Source organism: Symphalangus syndactylus, chromosome 14 (genome assembly GCF_028878055.3).
Source record: "Symphalangus syndactylus isolate Jambi chromosome 14, NHGRI_mSymSyn1-v2.1_pri, whole genome shotgun sequence".
NCBI lineage: Eukaryota > Metazoa > Chordata > Mammalia > Primates > Hylobatidae > Symphalangus > Symphalangus syndactylus.
The window spans coordinates 26309950-26335124 of record NC_072436.2 but is presented as its reverse complement, the minus strand read 5'-3'; the positions used below and the strand labels follow the sequence as shown (position 1 = coordinate 26335124).

The window sequence follows — 25175 nt, the reverse complement described above, 5'->3', positions numbered from 1 at the left end:
TGCGTGGGAGCAAGGGCTGAGGATGGTAAAGTGAGGAGACGTCAGAGGTCCCTGGGGGTGTTGCTAAAGGGATTCAAACTTTAGGAAGTTGAGATGGACTGGGGAACAGAAAGCACAGAGGAGACAAATTGCACCTTCATGACAATTTTATTGTCTTAATAATTGCTTTCCTCTTCTAGGGAGTCCCCTTGTTACAAGATCCTAAACCGTTGTTAAGAAAAATGTCATGTCTCCTATGTGTAGTTCTATCTGGATGACCTTGAGTCAACTTCTTCACCGCTGAATAGGAAGGGAAATAAAAACTTCTTCACCAGGAGAGTAGTTGTAACAACTGATTAGATGAAAGGAAAGCCTTGTGATTAATAAGTGCTCGCTAATAAAAGTAAGTCCTCCTCACAAGAATTTGTTCAGCTTAATTAATGTGACAATCTGTTCTCCAAAGCACAACATAAATGCAATATAAATAAAAGGAATTTGACCCTATTTGTCATTGCCAATCTCCCAATAGTGGAGAATAATAAAATCTATGTTCCAGTCATTTCTTTATGCAGATAAATTCACTCTCTGAAATGATATCTTGAAAATTAAAATGCATTCTTATCAATATCATGATCTTTTAATAAATGTAGCCTTCTCCCATTCATTAGCTGAGTTTTATAAACTACTTACTACAGCCACAGTACAACAGTCACCAATAGTACTGGCCTTTATTTTGCTGTACGGAACTCTGAGTAGATACTACAAAAATGCTTTTCCTCTGCAGAAAATATATTACCTAGGTCATTGTCACCTGTCTGCCTTTTTGACAAATGGCTTCCTCAACTAAAACCCTTACATGCTGCCAGGCATGGTGGCTCATGCCTGTAATCCCAGCACTTTGAGAGGCCAAGGCAGGCAGATCACCTGAGGTCAGGAGTTCGAGACCAGCCTGGCCAACATGGTGAAACCCCATCTCTACTAAAAATATAAAAATTAGCTGGGCTTGGTGGCAGGCACCTGCAATCCCAGCTACTAGGGAGATTGAGGCAGGAGAATCACTTGAACCCAGGAGGCGGAGGTTGCAGTGAGCTGAGATCACGCCATTGTAATCCAGCCTGGGAAGCAAGAGTGAGACTTTGCCTCAAAATAAATAAATAAATAAAACTCTTACATGCCAATTTGCAATTCTATGTTTTCCTCCCTATTTCTGCTGACAAACAACAGTGTTCCCATAAAACTCCTTCCCTGATTTCAGCTTAAATATAGAGCCCCAGGAATCACTGTACTAGGCTCAGTGTCTATGCCACTCAGGTCTATGCACATGCCTTGCTTTCTGGCCCTAGAAGTAGCTTATGATTGTGGAGCCAGGTCACTGCTGCTGCCACCACAGCTACAGGTCGAGAAGCTCCATGCACAGAGCAGACTAAGAAAGATTGCTGCACCTGCAAACCTGCCAACTTCTGCTGACGTAGCCAGGGGTACGGTGAGGTTACACCCTCTAGAGTGACTTTGATCACTGGAAGACAAAGTGGGGTCGAAGCTGGGAGATAACTTCTTTCTCCTTCTTCTCCAGGTGGACTATTTGGAAACTCAGAAGGTGTACTATAAAACCATACAATTAGCTGCACTTACGACTCTGAGACCAGCTCAATAACATACCTCCTTGTATTTCTTTTCTTTTTTCTCTTTTCTGTATGTTACACGGTAAAATGCATATAATACATGTATAAATAGATATATAATACATATAGTTAAGTGGCATAAAATTTGCCATCTTAACTATTTCTAAATGTTTACAATACATTAGTGTCATCTACGCACACATCATTGTGCAACAGATCTCTAGGACTTTTGCATCTTGCAGAACTGAAACTGTGTTCCCACTGAACAGCAACTCCTCTATCCCCCTCCCTACAGTTCCTGGCAACCACCATTCTGCTTTCTGTTTCCACTTCTGTTTGACTACTTTAGATATCTCAAATATGTGGAATCATGCTGTATGTATTTGTCTTTGTGATTGGCTTATTTCACTCAGCCAGTGTCCTTAATGTTCTCAAGGGTTCATCTGTGTTTTTGCCTATCACATAATTTTCTTCTTTTTTAAGGCTGAATAGTATTCCATCGTGTATATATACCACATTTTCTTTATTCATTCTTCCATCAATGGACCTGTAGATTGCTTCCATCTCTTGGCTGTTGTGAGTAATGCTGCAGTGAACATGGGTGTGCAGATATCTCTTTGTGATCCTGTTTTCAATTCCTTTGGATGTGAACTCACACCTCCTTATATTTGCACTGTTTCTTTCCCTACCTCACTTCCTTTTTCCCTCACTCCTGGTGCCTGGGTCCTGTGCCAGTGATGCGCTGGTGAATGTTTAATATCTGGCTCTCAAGTTTAGTTCCAATGTAAATGTGGGCTGATATTTTCATTTAAATTAATAAGTAAGATGAAAGGGAAAGTACAAAGACATATGTCTGAACTGTACTCGTCATGGCATGAGCAATTTCTTTGTTGTATTGGACAATAGTTTTCACATTCTGGAAGAATATTTCAATTTTACGTAGTATTCCTAATATAATGGCTCCAAACATGACATGCTTTTAAGTTTAATTTGTATTATTAACATTTTCTTCTTTACTTTCTTAACTCTATACGATCAACAAGACAAATCGAGCCCTGATACGTAGCCTTTGCCTCTATCTATGACATACGGTACTCCCAAAATGTCTGATTTCAACCTAACAACATAATGTTACTGGAAGTGGAGTTGCTCTGATAACACATTTTTTTGGTATTTTCATAATAAATGTAAATAACCTCAAAAGCATAGATAATAGAAAAATATAGTCAAATAGGAAGTGATGAGTTTTGGGTATTTATTGCTTTTGTTTTTAATGTAATTCCTTCCAATTGTACATTTATGTAATTTAATTATTAAAAATTAAACGGCTGTGCTTAACAACAATCTCTGAAAATTAAATGATGAGTCTTTGTGAGTTTAAGCTAGCTCTAGCACACCACTGGGTTGCATTCCTAAACAAAATATTAAGCCATAAACTTTTCTTCTCCAGCTTTATTTAGGTAAAATTAACAAATAAAAATTATATGTAGGCTAGGTGCAGGGGCTCATGCCTGTAATCCCAATACATTGGGAGGCCAAGATGGCAGGATCACTTGAGGCCCAGAATTTGAGACCAGACTGTGCAATATAGTGAGATTTCATCTCTACAAAAAATTTTAAAATGAGCCAGTTGGTGACGGGTGCCTGTAGTCCCAGCTACTCAGAAGGCTGAGGCGGGAGGATCACTTGAGCCTAGGAGGTCGAGGCTGCAATGAGTCATGATCACACCACTGCTCTCCAGCATAGCTGGCAATAGAGCAAGACCCTGTCTCAAAAAATAAATAAATAAAACTATACATATTTAAGGTATACAACGTGATGCTTTGATCTGTATATACATTGTGGAATGATTACCACCACTATCACGCTAATTAACATATATGTTATCTTAGTTATTATTGTGTGTAACAACATATAAGATTACTCTTTCAGCAAATTTCAAGTATACAATGCAGCATTAGTTACTAGAGTCACTGTACTATGCATTAGACCTCCAGGACTATTCATCCTGCCTAACTAAAACTCTGTACCCTTGACCAACATCTCTGCATTTCTCCCAATTCCCAGTCCCTGGAAACCACCATTCTACTCTTTGCTTCTATAAGTTTGACTTTTTTAGATTCTACCTATCCATGAGATCATGCAGCATTTGTCTTTCTGTGCCTGGCTTATTTAACTTAGCTTAATGTCCTCCAGGTTCATTCATATTGTCACAATGGCAGAATTGTCTTCTTTTTTAAGGCTGAAGAATATTCCACTGTGGGTATACATGTACAGTTTCTTAATCCATTCATCCATTGATGGACACTTAGGCTGATTCCACATCGTGGTTATTGTGAGTAATGCTGCAATAAATATGGAAGCACAGATATCTCATTGAGATACTGATTTCATTTCCTTTGAAATACCATAGAAGTGGGATTGCTGGATCATATGGTATTGTATGTTTAAATTTTGAGGCACTTCCATACTGTTTTTCATAATAGCCGTACTAATTTGCTTTGCCACCAACTGTGTACAAGGGTTCCCTTTTCTCCACATTCTCATCAAGACTTGTTATCTTTTGTCTTTTTGATAACAGCCATTCTAACATGTTTGAGGTGATATCACATTGACATTTTGATTTGCATTTCTCTGATGCTTAGTGACATTGAGCACCTTTTCATGTAACTGTTGGCCATTTTTATGTTTTCTTTGGAAAAATGTTTATTTGGGTCCTTTGTCCATTTTTAATCAGGTTATTTGTTTCTTTGCTATTGAATCGTGTAAGTTCCTTAAGTATTTTCGATATTAACCCCTTATCAGATGCATGGCTTACAAATATCTTCTCCCATTCATAGGTTGTCTCTTCACTTAGTTGATTGTTTCATTTCCTGTACAGAATAAACTTTTTAGTTTGAAGTAATCCCATTTGGATGTAATCACATCCAAAAAATCATTTCTAAGACCAATGTCAAGAATTCCTATGTTTTTTTCTACTAGTTTTACAGTTTTGGGTCTTATGTTTAAGTCTTAATCCATTTTGAGTTGAATTTTGTAAATGGTATGAGATAAGGGTCCAATTTCATTCTTCTGCATGGGGATATCCAGTTTTCCCAAAACCATTTATTGAAGAAACTATCCTTTCCCCATGTGTGTTCCTGACACCTTTGTCAAAGATCAATGAATCATAATCATGTGAGTTTATTTCTGGGCTTGGCTTTCTGTTCTGTTCCACTGACTTATGCATCTGTTTTTATGCCAGTACTGTGCTTTTTTGATTACTATAGCTTTGTTGTATATTTTGAAATCAAGTAGTTTGATGCTTCCACTTTTGTTCTTTATGTTCAAGATTGCTTTGGCTATTCTTGGTTTCTTGTGGCTCCATATAAACTTTAGTATTGTTTTTTCTATTTCTGTTAAAAATGTCATTAGAACTTTGATAGGGATTGCATTAAATCTGTAGATTGCTTTGGGTAATATAGACACTTTAACAATATTAATTCTTCCATTTCATGAACATAGGATATTTTTCCATTTATTTATGACTTCTTGGATTTCTGTCATCAGTTCTTTATAGTTTTCAATGTATAGAGCTTTCACCTGCTTGGTTAAATTTATTCCAAAGTTTTTCTATGCTCTTATAAATGGAATCATTTTCTTAATTTCTTTTAAGGGCTAGTTCCTTGTTAGTGTATAGAAACTAATGTATAGTTCATGTATAGCTGCTAATTTTTTGTATGTTAATTTTGTATTCTGCCACTTTACTTAATTTGTTTATTAGTTCTAGTAGCTTGGGGGTAGAGCTTTTTTGGGTTTTCTATATATAAGATCATGCCATCTGCAAGCAGAGAAAATTTTAGTTTTTCTTTTCCAATTTGGATGCCTTTTATTTCCTTTTCTTGCCTAATTGCTCTCGTTAGGACTTCAATACTATGTTAAAGAAGGTGTGACCAAAGTGGGCATCATTATCTTTTTCCTGATTTTAGAGGAAAGGCTTTCAGCTTTTTACTGTTGTGTATGGTGTTAGCTGTGGGGTTGTCATATAAGGCCTTTATTATGTTGCGGCACATTTCTTCTACGTCTCCTTTATTGAACGTTTTTATCATAAAAGGATGCTGAATTTTGTCAAATGTTTTTGCTCTCTCTATTTAGATGATCATATGATTTTTATCCTTCATTTTGTTAATATGGTGTATCACATTTATTAATTTCATGTGTTAAACTATTCTTACATGCTTGGAATAAATCCCACTTGTTCATGGTGTAAGATCCTTTTAAGATGTTGTTGAATTCAGTTTATTAGTTACGCCATAAACTTTTACCTTGGGTTCTGCTTTCTAGGCAAATAGACTATAAGAAATACCCTCAAAACAATTGTGAAACATTTTATTCTTTCTTATTAGTTTAGCCTTTTCTTCCCCCATTTATCTATTTATTAAAAAGGAAAAGAGAGAGAAAAAAAAACCCACAGTACTCAACAGTAGCCAAAAACCTTATAATCCTCCTCAAATATTTTATTCTTCATAAAGCCCCTGGAACCTTTATACCATTCTGAGGCAAAGGAGGGCTGAAAGAGAAAGCCCTACAGTACAATTCCCCTCTCATCCAACAGGATGGGGACTCAGAGTTGGTTTTATTTTATTTAAATTTACAAGCTTGTGCCTTTGTTCACAGAGCACAGCCCCCTCATGGTCTGTCTCTGCTTCCATCACTTAACCCCATAACAAATAGGGATGGTGGCAGGGGACTGTCAGAGGACCATAAAGGAGGAACGCCAAAATTAGGAGTCTGTGTCCCCTCCCATTTGGAAATGTTGGTCCTTGGATTTTCCTCTCATGATCAAATCATCTCCGTTGGAAATCTTGTTGACCCCTTGTAAGGTGCAACCCGTTCGTGAGCAGTGCAAGATTCCACACTCTCACATTTTTATCACAAAATATCTCTAGGATGTCCACGTGAATTCCCCAATCCCGGCCCTCAGAAGATGATGAGATGAGGAGCAAATTATGTAAATTTCAGAGAATGCCACATTCTCCGAAGCCCTCCTGCCTGTCAGTGCCCACACTCCCACTGCATGCCTTTGCCACCAGTTGCTAATTGCCTGCTCCTGTACTTGCATTTCAGAAGGTGGCCTGTTGCTCACTCAGCAACTACAGACCAGCTTCAGACTGGGAAAGCCAGCACACATTTCTCCTGTCAGGTGGCCTAAATCACACTTTCTTCAATCACATCTGAAACCTTTCCAATTTAATTTTTTCTTGGGTACTCTCTCTCAGCCCTAGGGTACTATATAGTTTCCTTATATCTTATAGTGATTCTTTTTTTTTTTTTTCACTCTGTCGCCCAGGCTTGAGTGCAGTGGCACAATCTCAGCCCATTGTCTCCCGCGTTCAAGCGATTCTCCTCTCTCAGCCTCCCCAGTAGCTGGGACAAGAGGCGTGCGCCTCCCAGCTAATTTTTGTGTTTTTAGTAGAGACAGAGTTTCACCATGTTGGCCAGGCTGGTCTCGAACCCCTGACCTCAAGTGATCCACCCACCTCGGCCTGCCAAAGTGCTGGGATTACAGGTGCAAGCCACTGTGCCCAGCCTCTTTTTATCATATTTAATGATTCTCATATTAAGCTTCTGTTTAAGCTAGTGTGTTTTACATCACTTGATTTGATCCAGACTGCTACAACTAAGAACAACTTCATTAACATCTCTTCCTAAGAATTGGGGAGGGCTGGAGACTCAGGCCATCCCTGAGAGGTGGGTCAAGAGGAAATTCCAGTTCTGCAGGCAGCAGCAGATCCTGAAGGCACCCTCTCTAGCCAGCACCTACTTTTAACACGGACCTTCTGCCACATCACAACCTTTTCAGGTGGATGCAGCTTGCTAGGTATGAACATAGCCACAGAGCTCAGTGCCCCATTCTTAATTCCACACTATTTCTCTTCCATTCCCATACAAAAATCCTATGTCCCTTAAAGCTCACACCACAGGTTTTCATCTCCCTCTGTATGTGAGGCAAGGAGATCATCTTCTGACATCTCTCACCCACTGAGCATCCAGAGTTGTCCAGCTGATCTGACCAATTACTTTGGCAAACCTTTCTTCTTTCACTTCTCTGAGTATATCTTTTCTTTGTCCCTTGATCTGTAACATTTCCCACATCCCAATATAGAAAAGTTGTTAAGGGTGTGGGCTCTCCAGCCTATGTGTGTGGTTCAAGCCCCACCTCTGACTAGCTCTGTGACTTTAGATATGCTACTTCACCTCTCTCTGCCTCAGTGCCTTCACACATGTAGTGGGTATGAAATAGTAGCACCTATATCATGGGACTGGTAGAGGAGTTAATGCATTTAAAGTACTTTGATTTCTTGGCCCACAAGTGCACAGTAAGTTTAGCTAACATTGTGATTCATTTTATAATAATCTTCATGGGTGGTTTTGTTTTGTTTGTTTTGTTTTGTTTGTTTTGTTTTGTTTTGTTTTGTTTTTTGTTTGAGATGGAGTCTGGCTCTGTCACCCAGGCTTGAGTGCAGTAGCACGATCTCGCCTCATGGCAACCTTCACCTCCTGGGTTCAAGCAATTCTCCTGTCTCAGCCTCCAGAGTAGCTGGGATTACAGGCGTGCACCACCACACATGGCTAATTTTGTGTATTTTTAGTGGAGACAGGGTTTCACCATGTTGGCCAGGTTGGTCCCGAACTCCTGACCTCAGGTGATCCACCCTCCTCGGCCTCCCAAAGTGCTAGGATTACAGGAGTGAGCCACCATGCCCGGCCTTCATGGGCGTTTTCATCATTCATATAGGTGAACCATTCCACACATCAGCCTTACAGTTTGACTGTCTTAGCTCTATAGATTCCCCCACCCCACTCTGATTAGGCTGCCATAACAAAATACCACAGATTGAGTGGCTTAAACAACAGACACTTACTTGCTCACAGCTCTGGAGGCTAGAAGTCCATGACGAAGATGCGAACCAATTTGGTTTCTGGTGAAGGCTCTCTTCCTGGCTTATAGCTGGCCGTCTTCTCTCTTTGTCCTTGTATGGCCTTTCCTCTGTGCATGTGGGGGAGAGAGAGAGAGCTCTTGAGTGTCTCTTTCTCTATAAGAACTTTATGTTTCCAGGCCGGGAGCAGTGGCTCATGCCTGTAATCCCAGCATTTTGGGAGGCTGAGGCAGGCGGATCATGAGGTCAGGAGTTCGAGACCATCCTGGCTAACACGGTGAAACCCATCTTTATTAGAAATACAAAAAAATTAGCTGGTCATGGTGGCGGGCACCTGTAGTCCCAGCTACTCGGGAGGCTGAGGCAGGAGAATGGCATGAACCCGGGAGGCGGAGCTTGCAGTGAGCCTAGATTGCACCACTGCACTCCAGCCTGGGTGACAGAGCTAGACTCCATCTCAAAAAAAAAGAACTTTATGTTTTCCCACTAGAGCCTTATTTAATTAGGGTCTCACCCTTCAAATTAACCTTAAGTGCCTCCTTAAAGACACAATAAGAAGGGACCCTTATTGGGGTTAACTGACCTCATTTAACCTTAACTACCTCCTTAATGGCCCAATATCCAGATACACTCACATTGGATGGTATAGGGCTTTGACATATGAATTTGGCAGTGGTTGCTATTCAGTCCATAACAGGCACACACTTCCAAAGTGCACCCTGGAACATGTCATTTTTCTGGAAACGTTAACACCAGCCATGATTTCCTGTCCTTCAAGCTCTCCAGTGCCCTTATTCTCACTGCATCTGCTCTCTTACTTCCCTGGGTCCTTCCATTTCTCTCTGTCATCACCTCCTCAGTTCCCTACTCTGCTCACTCTTTTCCCCTCTTACATTGGACCCCATAATTGACACTCCATGAACCCCTGGTTAAGCATTTTAGGATACCTATTGCATCACCTCTTCTGGGCATCCCCAAGAAATGTGTGTTTGAGAATCTTCAGGTGGGCTTCACAACCACATCCTATTTCCCGAGTGTTGAAATGATGCCCAACAGGATGTCACCCATTTGGGAAGGAGGACCTCTAGATTACGCAGAGATGGGCAGCAATCCTAGATCCACTGGATACTACAATATTTCATCCTTCAATTCCCTGCCAGGACAGCAGCACAAGAAAAACAGCTGAGGAGAGAACTTGCCCTCACCATCTCATGTTGCCAGTGAGTAGAATGGGCTCTCTAATCCCTGCTACTTCTTAATTGTCCTGCACTGGACAAATTCCGAATCATGCTAAATGTTTATCTGCTTTCTTTCCACCTCCTATTCACCCTCAATCAGCTTCTCTCAACCTCAGTTCCCCATATGTAAAAATTCAAAAAGAGACATCGCTTAGGAGAGAAATAAAAATTATGCTAGATAATATGTATATAAACAATACCTGAAACATAATAGCCCCTTAATGCTAGTTCTTGCCCCATTTATTAACCATTTGCATTTTATGTATTTATTATGTATTATAAGGGACATATAATAACTTTACATTGGGTGGCTATAAAAAGAAAAAATTACTAATAATTCTACCACCTTAACACAGCTATTTCCTATTTTATGTATCTTTGATTACATGAGCATACATTTTTAGGGCACTACAGCTAAGTGTGCATAAAATTTTATATCATTGCATTCCTATGTTGCTGTCATCTCTGTAATTAAAATTTTCCTGACTTCATAATATTTGATCAGGGGAATGCAATATGAGCTAATCATCCTTCTATCATTGAGTAGTTAAGTTGGTTCCAATGTTTTCCTATGATAGAATGGGCTTGCAGTAAACAATTTTGTGTTTATTACTTTTTTTTCCCTTATTTGGGATTATTTCCTTCTGACTTACTCCTGGAAGTGAAATATCTGTGTCACAAACTGTAAATATTTTTTGAGCTCCTGGTGCATTTGGCCTAGTCGCCTCCCAAAGCATTTCCAGCAGTGCCCACTGCCACCAGTAGTGATTGAGAGGGAGTAGTGGCATTTTTTTTTTTTTTTTTTTTTTGAGATGGAGTCTTGCTCTGTCGCCCAGGAGGGAGTGCAGTGGTGCAATCTCAGCTCACTGCAACCTCCGCCTCCCGGGTTCAAGCAATTCTCCTGCCTCAGCCTCCCGAGTAGCTGGGACTACAGGCGTGTGCCACCACATCCGGCTAATTTTTTGTATTTTTTTTTTTTTTTTTTTTTTTTTTAGTAGAGACGGGGTTTCTCCATGTTAGTCAGGATGGTCTCGATCTCCTGGCCTCATGATCCGACCTCCTTGGCCTCCCAAAGTGCTGGGATTACAGGCGTGAGCCACCATGCCTGGCCAGTAGTGGCATTTTAAAAAGGACATTTGTTATTCTCCAGGTGTATGTGCCTAGTTATCTAAAGAATTTAAAATCAAGAATGGTCAACTCCTTCAGGCTACTTGACCCGAAGGGGAAGGCAGTGAGCATATAGCTTTATTTTCATGTACTAATTTTTCTCAAATAATTGCTCTCCAGAGATAGACCATCCCTTGCCTCTCTTTGTTATTACAGCTTCCTTTTCCATGCCAATCCTGAATTCTCATCATATCCAGCCAGGCACAGGCTCTCTCATTAATCATGTAAACAGGACAGCTGTGGACAGTATTTCAATCTCATGGAGGCTCCTGCTGCTCATAACACAGTTTTATTTTTGCTGGACTAAATTCCAGAGGAAGAGAGACATGAACAAGAGAGCAGGTGAACAAGGCCTCCTCACCCAGTAATACCTTAGTGGGATCCCCAGGATCCAGGAACAGACGCTTACCCTTGCAAGTCCCAAAGTCAATTTTGCCTGATCTCCAGCACTACGGGAAAGCCACAAAAAAAAAAGGTGGATTTGCCCAAACGAAATCCAGGCAAAGTGGTGATTTTTTTTGTTAATGATTAGAGCATGGGGATAATGTATAAATTTAAGACATTGTGTTCCAAAAAGAACCTGAGCAAGGGAAACAGTTCATAACTGAGTCAATCAATGTGAAGAGATGGAGAGAAACAGGAGTTCTTGATTTGGTAACCTGGTAAGATGGAGAGCCAGGGAGCTAAAGATTGAGGAGTAGAAACATGAGTAGATGGAAAAGGGAGGAGCTTGCATAATGGGGAGTAGAGTGCCATAGTCGTGTTGACCGCAGTGCTAAGGGTGCAAGGACACAATGGGATTAGAAGGTTCAGTGGGAAGGACATTCAGGGTGAAGATGGAGAGGGGATTTATAGCAGCAGCAGCTTCCCTCCAGTGCCCAGGCAGTATGCTACCTCTGGCTTCAGTCTGCAGGTCATCAGAGGTGGATGCCGATGTGCAGGGTTTGGGCTGAGGTCCCACTGGGATTCAGACCAGGAGCCCCAGCCTGAAACCAGAGTCCCTAGGAAAACATGGAAGCCAAAAAGCTCTAGCTGTGGCTGGTGAGGATGGGGTGGAGCAGGGGCAGATGTGCAACTGAGCAGTGTGACTCCTTCCAAAGCCACCACATCCCCAACACAGAGTGTGGCTGCATGCCTGTGTGCCTATGTGGAGATGAGGGAGCATGACCATGACATTTCGGTAAGGTATTGTTCCAGGGGAGTTCTGGAATATTCATGAATATACCATCCCTTGGTTGCCTGAGCCTGGCCTGATCTTGGGGGCAGAGCTCAAGGCAGGCAGTATCTTGAGTGTCAGAGGAAGAGCACCACTCAGCGACCTGAGGGGCCACACTTTGGTTGGGACCCAGGTAACGCATATAGGTGTGAGCCTTGCACACCAACACACAGAGCCACCCACTCTGGCCTTAGACAGGCATCTCCTAAAGTACCCCAGGAGGCCTGGAACCTCCTTGATTGATTCTGGGGTGCTTACGTGTCCCAGTTCTGTAGTTGTAGGCAGGAGGTTTGTGAGGAATTTCCCAGAAACAAGTTGCCTTGCTCTCTCTTTCTAGGATGGAGCATCTGCCTATTGGTTCAGCCTGCCTGAAACTCAGCAGATGGCGCACAGTTCCCAGCTGCTGAGCACTCCAGTGGGAATTGGACAGAGAAGGCTAATCAGCCGGAAAGAAGTGGTTGGCGTTAAATAGGATAATTTGCTTCAAAGCACCCAAGTCACCCATAATGCAATCATTCCCCTCCTCATGGTGAAAGTCAAAACAGCAGAGATTTTCTTAGCTATTCCCAGTCCTCAGGGGCTTCTTCTTCATATGCAAGAGCTTAGCTTGTAAGGTGGATTTCTTTTCTTTTAGGAAATTTTGAGGTTGTGGTGAGGGCACATCTGTCAAGTGAAGTATTTACTCATTAGACATCTCTGCCATACCCCAGACACTGCGACAGTTTATCAGTTTAAGTGCATTTGGCTACAAGTAACAAAATCTCTGGCTAACAAGACTTAAATGATGAAGATATTTAATTATCTCACAGAACCCAAAGTCTGGACATAGTGCCAGAATTGTTACAGTAGCTCACCCATGGCAGCAGGAGCCCAAGATCTTTCCATCTCTCCCCTCTGCTCCTCTCAGTGAGTAAGCCATGTATTCCAATGCCTTCCACAGCCCCAAGCATCACAACCTTATACAGCCTCCTAAGGAGGGAGACAAGGATCAGATACAAGAGTTTCCACTCACATGGACTTCTCTTTTCACCAAGGGATTAGATCTTTCCAGAAGCCCTCAAAAGACTAGGGCTGGATCACATGGCCATCTATACATCAATCACTGGCAAAGGAGGATAGAATTACTTCATTGGCTTAGACCACTGTGGTTCATTCCTTGAAGATGAGCACAATACCCTGAGAACAGAACTGAGATTCAATCATTAAAGAGGAGGTAGAGGCCTGGCGTAGTGACTCATGCCTGTAATCCCAGCACTTTGGGAGGCCGAGGAGGGAGGATCACCTGAAGTCAGGAGTTTGAGACCGCCCTGGCCAACATGGTGAAACACCCTCTCCACTAAATACAAAAATTAGCTGGGCACCGTGGTGCATGCCTGTAAGCTGAGGCAGGAGAACCGCTTGAACCCAGAAGGCAGAAGTTGCAGTGAGCCAAGATGGCGCCATTGTACTCCAGCATGGGCAACAGAGTGAGACTCCATCTCAAAAAAAAAAAAAAGAGGAGGTAGAAATAGCTGGTGGGAGGCTACCTCTAGTGTTTGCCACAGCCAGGCATGAGGGAGATGGTGATGAATAAGATAGACATAGTCTCTGCTGTCATGGAGCTTACAGTTCAGTGAATAAGATAGGCAAGAAACAACCCCTAAATATGTGATTAAAATTGCTCTGATCACTATGAATGAAAAGCTAGGGCTTATGAAACAAAATCTCATTGAGATTAGAAGGTAAGGTAGCCTCCATCACTCATTACATTCATCTTTCATTGTGGCCGCAGGGTGGTTTCCTAAGCCACCTGTTTCAGACCAGGTCTTCCAGTTTGAATCTGGGGTAGCAGGCAGAATAATGCCCCCCGCCTAAGACATGCATGCCCTAGTTCCTAGAACCTGTGAAACATTACCTTACATTGCAAAAGGGACTTTGCATATGTGATGAAGTTAAGGATCTTGAGATGGAGAGGTGATCCTGGATTATCTGGGTGGGCCCAATGTAATCACACAGTCCTTATGAGAGAGGCAGGAGAGTCAAAGGGAGAGATGTTATGGTAGAAGCAGAGGTCAGAGTGATGCAGCCTCAAGCCAAGGACTGTGGGCAGCATCTAGAAGCTGGAAAAGGCCAGGAACAGATTCTCTCCTGTAACCTCCACAAGGAACACATTTCTGCTGACACCTTAATTTTAGTCCCATAAGATACATTTTAGACATCTGAGCCCCAAAACTGTGAGATAATAAATTGGTATGGTATCAGCCACTAAGTTTGTGGTAATTTGTTACAGCAGCAACCAAAAACAGGGTTACATCCAGTGAGTCCCGGTTCAAACTCATAACATCTGCGTGCACCTATGCATACCTGTAGATGAAAGCCACAGGGAGCTTGGGGGAGGAGCAATGTCAATAATTTTGAACAACTTTAATCTAAGGGTAGGTGACATGAAATGAGTTGCTGCAATATTTTTATGAATCCTTCCTCTTCCTCCCTCTTAAGGGACATATTGGGAGGCTTAGTGTTTTCTGAGTACTCTCTAAAATATAATCTGAGTTCATTATATTGGGGTTCTCTCTAAGCTGAACTTCCAAAGTGCCCATCATCTGCTGTACATAATAGAGAGCATGCCTTAAGATTGTAGGCTTCCTCTCAGAGAAACGTAGAAACAGTTAACAATCCTTTTCAGCAATTCTTGAGAGCTGATGCTGGTGATAGAATAATCTGTATCGGGAGGACGATTCCGCTGTACGTCTCACCTGTGATCTACCAATGCAAGTCAATCTTGAGCCTTCCCTTGAGAGCAGACATGCAGATCAAGAGGTGCTGAGAAAGTCTTTTGTAGGACTCAGGAAGAAAACTCAATGAGACAAAGGCATTCAACCATCATCGTGTGGACAGAGAAACTATTATTATAGCACATGCCTAAAAGAAAGTAAAATAAGATCAAAGGGAATGTTCCAATAAAAATAAAAAATATGATAATATGGCCAGGCACAGTGGCTCACACCAGTAATCTCAGCACTTCGGGAGGCCGAGGCGGGTGGATCACCTGAAGTCAGGAGTTCGAGACCAGCATGGCCAACATGGTGAAACCCCGTCTCTACTAACAATACAAAAAATTAGCTGGGCATAGTGGCAGGCATCTGTAATCCCAGCTACTCGGGAGGCTGGGGCAGGAGAATCACTCGAAACCGGGAGGCTGAGGTTGTAGTGAGCCGAGATCGCACCACTGCACTCCAGCCTGGATGACAAAGCAAGACTCTGTCTCAAAATAGAATAAAATAAAATAATAAAATAAAAATTTGATAATATGAAGAAATATAAAATCCCAATGATTTTTTGGTCCTATAAAGGGCCAAAAAAGGTCATTTTATGAAATTGAAATGGCCGTCAAAATCCTCTCCACCCCTTCCTGCCCAGCCCCATTGCCACTGCCTTGGCATAAGCTCTCAACATCTCTTGCTGGTTTTAGCTTTCTCACAAGCCTTTCTCCTGCAGCACTTTCCAGTCCATTCTCCACACTCCTGCCAGAGTGGATTTTAAAAACATGAATCTCATCAAATCACTTCCCTGCTAAAAATAATTTGCTGACTCCCAAGGACAGGCACCTGATAGAAAAAGTATTTTTTACACATGGCACATGTATATTTTTTACACACGTATGAGCTGGCCTACCTCCCACTGCACACTACCTCTTACCCTCAGCCTACATACAGGTCAACCACACTGAGCTGACTGAGCATGCTGTGCTGTTTTAGGACTCCATGTATTCACGCATGCCCTTCTACCCGTCAGCAATGCCCGTTCACCCACCCCATCCTAAATCCACCCAGCAAATTTCAACTCATTTGCTAAGACTAAATGCAAACATCACTTTCTTAGCGGTCTTCTCAGCCCATTCAGAGTTGATCTTCACTGGCCATCAGTGCTCATCTCTCCAGTAGCTATTATCACACTGTATTACTCTTGTTTTTATATATGTGCTCTCTTACCCAGACTGTGGGCTTCCTGAAAAAAAGAGCCTGGCATAGTCATCATTATATCCCTGGCAGATAACAAAGTCATGCACTCAATAAATGTGTATTGAAAGCTTATGAATTAGAGGTTGTGTTTAGCTGCCTGTAACAGTGGCACAAACATAAACTTGTGGGAATTATTTTTCCTCATGTACTAAGACTGGAAGTTGGAGGTCCAAGGCTGCTGCATCAGTGCTACAGTGACATCAATGCCCCAGGTACTGTCTATGTTTCTGCTTCTCTTCTTTGAGCTTGGTCATCTCAAGTTGCCTGGTGTCTGCTCTCCATTCCAGAAAGGAGGAAAAAGAAGAATGTGGCAAGGATTAAAGGAGCTCTGTCTATATCATGAAGGCAAAACTTTCTAAAATATCCTTGCCAACTTCTACTTATATCTCATTGGCCAGAACTGTGTCACACTGCCACCCTTAGCTGCAAGGACAACTGGGAAATGTAGTTTACTAGCTGGGCATATTGCTATTCTGAACAAAATCAGCATTTTCTTAGAAAGAATTAGATAATAAACATTGCATAGGCACTGAGCACAGAACGTGTAAATGGGAGCATGCATGAGAAATCGAGACTTAACAAGGGGCGATTAAAACAGTAACACCTTGGTAAAAGCTGTACTCGGAGGTAAAGCTTCTGAGGACCAAGGTGCCCAGTCCAGGGACAAGCATGGAGAACACTTTCTATAGTGGTTCTCCTTTCAGTTGTGGAGCTTTTTTAAAAAATTCAGATGCCCTGGCCCACCCTCATGACACAGAATCAAAATCTCAGAGGTTGGGAATCTAAAATGTAGGTCCACCACCACAGTGTATAACTGATGCAACCATAAGGCACGGTCTGGCAGACACGTGTGTCTTTTGAAAACTCCACAGTTTTTTTTACTGCGTGACCAGGGTTCAACTTCGGCCTTGGATGCTTGCCCTTTGGTTTAAGCCTCAAAGTCAAACCGCAGATAAGAAGATGGGCATATCATGCAGTGGCTAAGGGCATGGGCCCTAGAATCAGACTGTTTCAGCTCCTCCCCTTACTAGCAGTGTGTGTAATATTAAGGTAGTTGATGTCTCTGTGAATCATTTTATTATCTTCAAAATGAGAATAATAGTCTATATCTCATAGGGTTATTAAGATAATCAACGAATAATACCAGTATAGAATTTGGGTTATAGTCTGGCACAGATCAAGCATTCAAAAGATATTTGGTACTGGTGTCTGTACCTAACAGATGCAGATCTGGTACCCTAGATCTGTGAGCAAAGAGTGAGGAGATTGTATTCATTTAGTTTGTTGAAGATGTCTTTTACTGGGTTAAAGAAATTCCTTTCTATTTGGAGTTAACTGAGAACTTTTATCACAAATTGGTGTTGAATTTTGTCAAATGCTTTTTCTGCATCTACTGAGATGATAATTTGATTTTTCTCTCTTAATCTGTTAATGTGATTGTTGCATTGATTTTTTAAATGTTAAACCAAGCTCACATATCTGGAATTAAACCCCATTTTGGTCATGTTGTTTTATATCTTTTTTTATGTTGTTGGATTTGATTTGCTAATTGTCAAGAATTTTTGTGGCTATGTTCAGAAGGATATTGATCTGTAGCTAACTTTTTTTCTTGTAATGTCAGTCTGATTTTGATATCAGAGTAATGCTGGCCTTATAAAATAAGTTAGAAAATATTCTCATCTAATTTCTGAGAGAGTTTATATATACAATTGATATTCTTTCTTCCTTAAATGTTTGCTAGAAATCACCAGCTAAAAAATGTGGGCATGGAGTTTTCTTTGTGGGGATGTTTATAACTATATATTCAATTTATTCACAAATGCACGGCTAGTGATTTTATTCCATTGGAAAAAATGATCTCTGCATCTATGAAGATACGTCACAGTACCTCCTTTACTATTCCTTGCATGAAACACAATTACATACAACTTGTTGGCCAAGGCTTGCCCCGTTGAAGCACAATGCAAGTTGCAACACCCACTGGGACCCAGGACCTCAGCTTAGATTCCAGCTGAGCTAAAGAGAGACCACTGTCAGGTTGGGCCTGAATATAGCTTTCCTAGCAGTTCGCTTTACGTGGGGGAATGACGAGCCAGGAGGCTGAAATTAGTCTACTTGGGCCCCAGCTGAAACCACAAGCATGTTTGAGCATGCTGGATATTACACAATTCTGGGGGCCCCGTTTGCATTCAAGATATCATAGTTTGCATATTTGTTACAAGTTTTCCATCAGATGTCAGGGAAGTCTCTTGAGGAAGATGTGCTGACCTCAACTGACTAGTGAGCCTGCAGCATCCTTGAAGAGGATCCTGTGGCTAAGACAGCTGGCAAAGCCAACCAATTCATTTATTCACTGGTTCTACAGATATTTATTATGTGTCTCCTATGTGTCAGATATCAGTCTAGGAGCTGGTGTTTTCCTGGTGTGTGTTGTTGGAAAAATTATTTTATCTCAAAGTAAACACATATATATTACTGAGCCAAAAGCACAATTGATGTAAACTATTAATATTAAAATTTAAAAAACATTCAAAAATGGTTATGTTCCTGTAATTCCAATCGTGGGCCTCCAGGCCTCTTAAGGGTGCACAATCTTTTTCTGTTTGGAGAGGTCCTTTACCTTAAAGGAATAATTATCCCTTAATTAACAACAACATCAAAAGTTTATGGAAGCCAGTCATCAACTATAGTATATGCTTTTTTTTTCAAGTACACATGAAACATTTGCCAAAATTAAAAATACACTAGGCCACAAAATAAGTCCCAATCAATTTCAAATGTTTGAAACATGCAGAATATTATTTTCTAACTACAGTGGAATTATTTTAGAAAAAAGTAATGAAAAGATAATTAGAATAATCTCAAAATTAAGCAATATACTTCTGGGAAAAAAAACTCTTCGGTCCAAGAAGAAATCACAATTATTCTGAACTTAATTAGAATATGACATATCAAAATATTTAGGATGCAGCTAATGTAGTATTTAGAGGAATATATAGAGCTTTAAGAACTTGCATTAGAAAAAAGGCTGAAAATAAATTATCTTAGTATATATTTCAAAAATTATTTAAAAATCAACAAATTAAAATATATTCAAAGCACTTACTGCCTGGTACACTATAAGTACCACATAAGCATTAGCTATCATTCTTATTACCTAGCTTAGGTGGAAAAAAATAAGTACTATATATAGTACATGGTACCACAACTTACCAAATTCCTTGCATTGGAATTTGGGCTTAAAGCCAATACGTTAAAAAAATAACAATTCTCATTTTATTTTATTGATTTATTTTTGACAAATATATGACTGTTTCAGTTCTCCTCTGCTGTGTAACAAACTATTCCAACACTCAGTTGCTTAAAACAATGCCATTTTATCGCACAGAATTTTGTGGGTTGGGAGTTTAGGCAGGGCTTAGCAACCCTCTTCTCCATGTGGCTTTAGCAAGGCTCATGAGGCTGGAGTCAGCTGCTGAAGAGGCTGGGCTGAAGGTTCAAGATGGCCTTGTCACATGACTAGGCCTTGGTGCCAGCTGTCAGCTGGCACACATTGATTCTTCTCCCCATGGGCCCTCTCTCCACATCTTCCAGTTGCTCATTCTCCAGGATCCCTATTACCATGTGGCTCATCTCCAACAGGATAGTCTAGACTTTTCGTGGAGAGTGAGAGGACTAAGAGAGTGAAAACAGAATCTGCAGGGCCTCTTAGGCCTAGCATTAGAAGTTGCACCATGCCACTTTACTTGTGTTCTACTGGTCAAAGAAAGTCATAGACCAGTACAGTTCAAAGAGGATGGAAATAGACTGCACCTTTTGATGGAGAAAAGTGGCAGTCACATTGAAAAAGGAGGAGGGATTGCTGCCCGCATCTTTGGAAGCAATACACCACAGGGACCTTAAACAATTTTCTCATACTCTCTGCTCCTCAGTTCCACCATCTGTTTGGAGGATAATAATAGTTCCTAAATTAAGAGTGGTTGTGAAAATTAAATAGAAAAAATTATGAAACACTCAGATGTGTCTAGTACAGTGATCCACAAACTCCATGTGTATCAGAATCATCTGAAGGGCTTATTAAAAAGAGATTCCTTGGCCCCACTCTCTAAAAAGTTTTTAATTGAGCAGATCTGGGGCAAAGCCCCAAAATTTGCATTTTTAACAAGCCCTCAGGTGACACTGCTCTTCTACCATTCTAATAGGTCAGGTGGGGCACACATCATTGTTAGCTTTTTTTATTTTAAAAGAAAGGAGTAAAAAAGATTATGGACAGCTTTGTTGTTTCCATTCTGAAGGCGCAAGGAAGTAAAAGTTATTGTTTTCCCCCTGAAGGACACAGTTTATGTGTATAAAAAAAAAAAAAATGTTGTAAAGCAGGACTCCGTGGAAGAGCCTTTGAATGCTGTAGTTTGCTGAGTACTAGTGAATGAAGAATCGTCCCTGAGGAAGCAGGTTTGGAGCTACTGAGTGACAGATGAATAGAAAGTAGACAGAAAAGGAGGCGAGTGCCTTCCAGGTAGGCGAAATGCATGAAAAGATGTTCATCAGCCACAGTCACTGTGCATGCTGTTTAATTGCATCAATTTTTTAAAAACTAGGCAGTGTGGCAGAAGTGTACAGGAATAGAAGAATATTCATTTCTACCCAATCCCCAGGCCTCAACAGCCCTGTTTCTCTCTTGTAGAATCGGGATGCCCAGCTTTGTCAGCTCCAAGGTACCAGCCAGGCCTCTCCACGTTGTCATGGTAACAGAATCCCCTCATCCCTCTTGTTTTTTTCTCACCAACTATTCAAGAGAATGAAATGCCATGACACTAGGATCTCTCCCATCTTTCCATTGAATTTCTTCGGGAACTGCATGTTCTCGGGTGCGATCTGGAAGTTTTCAGGATTGGGGTCTCTTTGGTGGGTAACCCTTGTCAGAAATCCATCTCTTTGTGTTCTGAAGCAACATATAACCTTGCATTTTAGTTATGGGAGAACTTGACTTTGCATTCTAGGTCCCCTGTTTTCTGTGACTATGAATATATTTGTGTTTTCTCAAAGAGAAATAAGTACATGCAGTTTAAATACCAAATTTATTCCAGCCCTATGGCACATCGTCCTGCTTGATAAGTGTCCTCAGACAAGGAAAGGAAAGCATGATTTAACCTAGGTGCTGATACTAAAAGGATTACTTGGGTTGTCGGAGGCTTTTTTAGCGTCAGTTCTCATGTTTTCATATCATCTATTTTAATTTAAGAGAATCCTCAAAACTGTTACTCAGATCATCTACATCAGAGATTCGCACACTTAAGCCTGCATCAGAATCCCCTGAAGGGCTTGTTCAAACACAGCCTGCTGGACCTTGCTCCACCACTTCTGATTCAGCAGGTGCAGACTGGGGTCTGAGCACTTATATTTCTAACAAGTTTCCAGGTGATATTGAGGCTGCTGGTCTGAGGACCACACTTGGAGAACTACTAATGGTCACTGAGGCTAAATGATAGATGCAGGAGGCAGATAAGGCAGGGTCCCTGGAAAATCTCCGACCTGCCCCACAAGTGTTTGCGCCAGATGTTTTTGTGCAGATGAGGGAACCTGCACAAGGTCTTGCCTGCAGCAGGCCCACATGCACTGGGGAAATGGGATGGAACCACCAGGAATTCACGCCTTATGCAGGAGGAGGAGTCGGTCCTCTTCAGCTCGTGTGTGGTGGCCTGGTATTCAATCTGTGAAGTGGGAGTTTGTTGAGAGGACCCCCTCTTTCTTTGCTGAGAGCTTACTTTTTGCCTAATGAATCCATCCTCCTCACCTTTCAATGTGTCCATGTGCCTAATTTTTCCTGGTTGTGAGACAAGAACCCGGATTTTAGCTGAACTAAGGAGCGAAAATTCCTGTATCATTAAGCTATGAATGATCAAAATTTGCAAACTCCTGAAATGCACCTCTGGTTAGCCTGTTAAAAGCAAGGGCTGAGAAAGGGCTCTCACAGTATACTTGGAGACAGATAGACGATACTAGCTCCCCGTCTACATCCCTCCCTCACCCAAATAACTGGGTCACCTTAGGGGGAGTCATTAAGGCTCTCTAAATTTCAATCTTACCTGAAAAAAAAATACCCTGTTACCTAACCTTGCAAAATTATTATTCCAATTAAACAAGACAAAGCGTGTGAGGCTACTCAGTCAGTGGGACTGCTATACAAACATAAGTTAAAAGTGTTGCAGCAGGCTGGGAACAGTGGCTCACACCTGTAATCCCAGCACTTTGGGAGGCCGAGGTGGGTGGATCACCTGAGGTCAGGAGTTTGAAACCAGCCTGGCCAACATGGTGAAACCCTGTCTCTACTAAAAATACAAAAAATTAGCTGGGCATGGTGGCAGGCACCTGTAATCCCAGCTACTCAGGAGGCTGAGGCAGGAGAATCGCTTGAACCTGGGAGGTGGAAGTTGCAGTGAGCCAAGATCACGCCATTACACTCCAGCCTGGGCAACAAGAGCAAAACTCTATCTCAAAAAAAAAAAAAAAAGTGTTGCAGCCAAGACTAATTATTTTATAACCATTGAAGTGAAATTCCATTTATGCCCCAAGGGTACTTCAAAGATTATCTTCTCAGGGTCTAGTCCATAATCCTCACAGACAGAATTCATTCTTTTCTCATCACAGCTTCCATGTTACTTCTCTTTTTAACACTTAATTTCTGTCAGATGTAAAATGTACTAAATTACATGCCTGTCTCCCCCAAAGACTCTGAGCTTCTTGAAGACAGGGCACACAACTTTTTTTTTTAACCTTTCTTCATTCTTGGCATAGTGTTACATACTTTTAGGCTTCGGATAACCATTGAAGGTCACTGAGGCTAGTCAGTAAGCTGTGAATTAATGAATTAATTGCTTAAGCAAATTTAGATTACATATCCTTGACTTCCAGGTAAGATGATAGCATATAAACAGTGTCTACTGCTTTCTTCCATACAACCTCACCATCCACAAAATATATATATTATATATGCTATATGTTAAATCTAATATATATTTGTAGATATATACACACATATACACATATTTATATACACACACACGCACACATATATACACACACATAACACACACTTAACAAAGAGTGAACTCAAGAAAATAAACATTTTGTTCTGCATGACTGGCCTGGCCTGAGCTTCTGGACCCAGCATGGCTCTCCCAGTTGCCATGGTTCAGGTAACCTCAACACAGACTCTTTGAAAGCTGGAAGCAACCTTGGTAGTGAGCAATTCCCATTCCCAAACTGGATGGTTGGCCTCTACCAGAACCAGCTCCCAAGACAGTACAGAGATTTGCCAGAGCTGAGGTCGTCTTATAATATGACTCCCAGTGCTGTGCGGTGGGCATTGGTCTTGACCTTGTAAGCCTAAGTGGAGTCAGGGACACCAGGATTAGTGAGGATCTATATAATGTTTTTAGTTGCCTTGACCACTAAAATTCTGCAACTGCAAAACCCAACCCTAATCCCACCCCTCTTCGCCTCCTATTTCTTTCTTAAAGATGCTGGTTAAAGAGAAGAGAGGGTGGAATGTGATGAGAAGCGAACACCAGTAATTTTCATGAAGCCCATCTGGGAATCACTGGAATACCTTTGACTAACCAGGAAGCTCCCACACCTTGCCATATCTTGGCTAGCAGCTGCCAGGAGTAAATGTAGGTGACTTACCAAGGGGCTTGGCCTCAAGCTCAGAAGGGAGCACCCTCTCAGCTGGAACTCAAGCCTAGTACCAGATCAATTGTAAAGTCCTAACATAATGGGGGGCACTTCTGCATATACATGTATCTGAAAACATCTTCCCCTAGGCAGCACGTTTATCTGCAATCTTTGGCATGGGGTACAGAGGGTAGATTCTGATGGGGAACTTAGGCAATGCTGGCTACAGAAGTTTGAGATGAAGTGGGAGCGGCAGGTACTTCAGATGGCTCAGTGACAGACCCCCAGCCAGAGGAAGCCACAGATGGTCCAAGGAGGGGTGCACCAAAGTCCACAGCAATGGGAAACAGACTGCATCTGCTGCTCATTCTTCTCATCCACAGCCCCACACAAGGGTGATCTCCGTGGTGCCTCACCTGCAGGGTATGGAGTATCCATATGCATAAGTCTCCTATGAATGTGGTTTTTATGAGACTGTCTCTGAATTTCTGGCACACAAAGCAAAGACCCAGCTGTGGAACTGATGCATCTCTGGGGCTCTAACCTGAGCACCTACATTCCTTCCTCTGTCCTCAACTTCTGTCCTCTTGAATGTCAATACAGAACAGAAAATATTTAAACAACACCTTTCCAATCCAATTCACATTTTTAAAAATATTTTAATCAACCCAAGTTTTTGTCATCCGAAGTTGGGCACAGCTTTATTATTGTTATGCAAATATTCCCAGAAACACATTCCCAGAAACACATTTCCTGCTTAAACTACCACTGGAAATAAAATACCTAGGAGATCTTTCATTTGTAACTGTCACTCAACCTTTCTAAGTCCAGCAAGACAAATGGGTTATGGAGAATTTTCTTTGTTTATGTTCTGCACCCTCAGTGTGTGCTCACCTAAAAGAATTCCTGCTGTATGCTTGGAAAACATGAAGAAGGATAAATTTCTGGCTACCTTTTAAAGGGAATTTCTGGTGATGTTCAATATGAAAATCCCTAGAAGAGTAACCAACCCCCCAAATTTTTGACTGGAGCCCTGAGTGACACTTAAAATCACCCTCCATCACCCCCGGTCCTTTATCACTTATCCAACTTTGGTAGAGTCAGGCACTGTGGCCATTCTTGTCATCGGATTCATAACTCTCTCATCTATTATTTAAGGGAATGGCCAACAGGATGCACAAAGCTTCATGTGTTTACAGAGCCTGGATTTTTCTATTCTATCAGGTAATTTTGAAGTGGTTTTTTTTTTTTTTTGAGACACAGTCTTGCTCTGTCGTCCAGGCTTGAGTGAGTGCAGTGGTGCAATCTCAGCTCACTTCAACCTCCACCTCCTGGGTTCAAGCACCACTATTCCCAGC

General features: G+C 41.5%; 1 protein-coding gene across 4 annotated transcripts in view; it reads right to left on the bottom strand.

The window, feature by feature from the left end:
• POLE4 (DNA polymerase epsilon 4, accessory subunit) overlaps window positions 1-25175 on the bottom strand; it is a 162304-nt gene that overhangs the window by 103248 nt on the left and 33881 nt on the right. For 3 of the 4 annotated variants that reach the window (XM_063616597.1, XM_063616600.1, XM_063616598.1), the window contains exon 4: window positions 8507-8631. In XM_063616597.1, the coding sequence (XP_063472667.1) occupies window positions 8507-8631 (125 nt within the window). Of the gene's footprint in view, window positions 1-292; window positions 332-8506; window positions 8632-25175 lie in introns of those variants that run through there. The other variant, XM_063616599.1, reaches the window with a different exon arrangement.